Source organism: Limulus polyphemus, unplaced genomic scaffold, assembly GCF_000517525.1.
Source record: "Limulus polyphemus unplaced genomic scaffold, Limulus_polyphemus-2.1.2 Scaffold1124, whole genome shotgun sequence".
NCBI classification, from domain to species: Eukaryota; Metazoa; Arthropoda; class Merostomata; order Xiphosura; family Limulidae; genus Limulus; species Limulus polyphemus.
This window is the reverse complement of record NW_013666734.1, coordinates 29686-33473: the sequence shown is the minus strand read 5'-3', so window position 1 is coordinate 33473 and position 3788 is coordinate 29686. Positions and strand designations below refer to the sequence as shown.

The following is a 3788-nucleotide window of genomic DNA, read 5'->3' as shown; positions in this document are numbered from 1 at the left end:
ACATTATCTTGTTAATTTTGTGTTTGTAAATTCTGTACATTTAATTAAGTTATTGTTAATTGTTTGTTGGTTTGATGTAAGTGGCTATTGTTCGGGACAAACAATACTAAGGAAGGGGCAGTGATACGACAGCGAAAGTCACGTGACGCTAGTAACACGTCATGAACTTCTAGAAGGATCCTGCCCCTTCCTGAAGTCTCGAGAGGCTACTAGATATGCGGTAGTCTTGTATATATAAGCCGCCAAGAAGCGACGGCGAGAAGGTAATGCGTAATTGAACTGCGGACAGAGAGAGGCGTATTGTTGAGTCGAGCACGTGAGACGTTAGTTGTGAATTATAGGGTTTGTTATAGCGCGACTGTGGAAATTAAGTGTATTGCAGAGTTGTATTCAGAAAGAATAAACCAGTTTTATTTAAGAAAGAACTTGTATCGCTAAAGATTCTTCGGAAAGAAATTATACGGAAAATTAACTAACGACCAGAGACATAATAATATACTCTTTTCGTGATTGTATTCAGTTTATAAACCCAATTCTAATATCTATGTAAAAGCAAAGATGAAATTTATTTTGTGAATTTTAGCCTTCAAGCAGATATCACACAACCTAAAATACAGTTTAACTTATCATTCTTTACATCATATACATTTTTAAAATGTGGACAACGAATCTTTATTCATTAAATACACTGAAATTTTTTTATCTAGATTTTGTGTATTTTTAAGACAGACTAGCTTTCCTTAATTTGTTATTTCTAGATAACATCAAAGCCACATTATTTTATAAAGCGACGTCTTTTGATAATATTACGAGGTAGATATCAGGGAAAATTACGTGCGGCTTTTCTTGATATTAAAGAGAAGAGTGATAATACTGGTTTAAAGCGTATTTTATATAAAAATGGAGCGTGATTTCAATGACGTTCTCAATGATATCGTATTTGCAGATAATAGGTATGATTATTTTGTATATTTTATGATATCGATCTTCTTCAAATGAACACACAAAAATATATTAAACCAATGTTGAACTTGTAACTTATAGGTACTTAGCTTAGTCCTATATATTCTAATCAGCCTGATTCCTACTCAGTAAACTCGTAGTCGTAGCAACGCTGATTCGTCTGCGCCCAAGACTAATTTTCTTATGATGCGAGAAGCCAGCAGTAGGGGCTTCATAGCAAGGTTTCACTTCAAATATTAGCTTGCTAATTTAATTATCTTTGGACATTCGGTTGCTTCTTTTCTATTTACTAAGTTTTATTTTTATACATTTTAAAACAATTGACACTGATATTTTTACAAAATTTTACTGATATTGACAGTTGTTTAGAGGACTTTCACAGTTATCATTAAATTAAAGGAAGAAGGGAAATCAGGAACTGGTGTTTGATAAAGTATGTTGTAATGATTTAAGATAGTTGTTATCTACTAGGGCTTGTTGGAAGTGCTACTGCAAGCTGGAGGTCCTGGTTTCAAGCCCTGGCCAAACTGAAATACTATTTCCATGAAAACAATTTTTACAATTGGCAGTTAACATGAGACTAAGTTGGAAGAGTTCAGTCTTAATCATAAGACATAATAATATATACCTCACTCACTTCCACAAAGCAATTCTTCTTTTTTTTTTCTAAGTATGGCCTAAAGTTATTTTCTGCATTGTTTGAATATGATAAACTGAACACAAATAGTCAATAAAATAAGAATTTGAGTCATTTGAATATTTTTCTGTTTGTTCAACTTGTTTTAGAAGTAAATAACTATAGCTTTTAAATAAATATAATTTATAGGCCAATGGGGTTGTGGAAAGTCTGGTTAATAGGATTGTAGTTTTTATTAATAGTTTAGTTAAATTGGACCTTTGTCATTAGTGGTGTGCTTCAAGGGTCTGTGCTTAGACTTGAATCACATAGATATAATCCCTTAGTGGTAAGTAAAAATATTAAATGATTTAAAAATAAAGTATACGGGCAGACAGAGTGTTTCTTCGGGTTTTAAAGAGATCAAAGTTCAAATATGAGAACCTCTTTCTCTTTTATTTTTAGTAGGTCAGTAGAAAATGAGTAGGTGCTTAAGGATTGGAGGTTTTCTAATATTTCTCCTATTTTTAAATTGGGGTGATAAATGTTGTCCTGCAAATTATATGCCAGTTGAAAACAGGACATTTAGACACCACTTATTTATTACAAAATATAACAATAATTACAACGGATATGTTCCACGTACAACATATAAGCATATAAAAGACCTGTGTATATCTAGGCCTAATACATTACCAGTTTAATTTACTTTATTATATGATAGCATATTAAACTATTGGCTGTTGTTGGACCCAGTGGGGATCCCATTTATCTTGTCATAAATTACATCATTAATAAGGACATGGTTTAGTTTTCATGCTATCATGAATGCAAATGATTAGGAAACTGACCACGTGAATTCAAACCTGTCATTTTCTCCATTATATGAATTGTATTGATTAAGGCCTACTATATTACCAGTTTAAATTTTCTCCATTATATGATCTGTATATATCTAGGCCTACAATATTACCAGTTTAATTTACTCCATTGTATGTATTTTAAGTATGTTGTGAAGTTTTAAAGGTTTTAACACCTCTCTAAAATTATTAGGTGTCTAAATGTCCTACTTCCTCATTTTTTTAGGTGTCTACTTGTTTAGTTACCATGCCAGTTAGTTCTCTTTTTTTAGTGGGAAATATTCTAGGAGGTGTGATAAAACTAAAAGAAACTTCGCAACATTATTTATTGAAATACATTTTTATAAATTAAAGCCAGTATGGCTTCAACAAAGGAAAATTGTATGTTACTAATTTGTTATTCTTTTTTCAAGGATGGTACTTGTTATTTGGATGATTGAAAGGGTGTGGACTTGGTGTACTTATATTTTCAAAAATATTTTAAAATTTTGCCACATAAAAGACAGCTAAGAAAATCACAATGAAAAGTAGAGGTTAGAGAAAGACTATGTTAGATAATTTGATTGTAGGGTGGGAACAAAGCAAAAGGTTATCAATGGTGTGCAGTCAAACTGGACTCTTTTTTTTTTACCAGTTGAGTACCTCAGGAGTTTACTTCTTTGGCCTTTACTCATTTTTATTTATGTCAATGATATTGATAGTAGCATAATTAGTAGATTATTAAAGTATGCTGATGTCATTAAACACTTAAGATATTTCTAGGTGTATTGAGGATGTTGAGGTATTACAGAATGACTTAGGTGAATTGGCAAGTTGGACAAATGTTTGGCAAATGACCTTTAATTACAGAAGTGCAAAATAATGCATTTGGGTTATCATAATTTAGATCACATATTTAATATAGGTGGAACCTACTCTGTAGTATGACTGAAGAAAAGGATCTTAGCATAGTGATTGATATGTCACACAAGCGGGGTTACAAGATTTCAAAAGTAAAAAAGTAGGGACACTTTTATTCTTTAGAGGGTAACATTGTAACAGGGCTGAAACAACTTAACCCTTTCATTATGGCCTAGGTGGAATTCACCCAGCTTGTAAACACGAAAGTATCCATGAGATTAATTGTACTATGATTTTTGATAATGTATGCATGCTTTTACAAAATTTTGCAGGTTATTGGTAAAGCATTACAGCTTTATATTTTATCTGTTATTTCCACTACTCTATCTCTGTATGGGTTGGTTTGATTTGACCAACTTCATAACCTCAATACAAAAATTAGGAAATAAAGATAAATCATGCTTCTTTCATTCTAGAATGACTACAGATTATAACATGAAAACAAGAAT

General features: G+C 31.7%; 1 protein-coding gene across 2 annotated transcripts in view; it reads left to right on the top strand.

Annotated features, from left to right (window-relative positions):
* Positions 1-841: 841 nt before the first annotated feature.
* Positions 842-3788, top strand: part of LOC106462243 (protein ORAOV1 homolog) — a 24653-nt gene continuing 21706 nt past the window's right edge. The window contains exon 1 of one of the 2 annotated variants that reach the window (XM_013922143.2): positions 842-953. In XM_013922143.2, the coding sequence (XP_013777597.1) occupies positions 901-953 (53 nt within the window). In that variant the 5' untranslated portion in view covers positions 842-900. The remainder of the gene's footprint in view (positions 954-3788) is intronic. The other variant, XM_022389435.1, reaches the window with a different exon arrangement.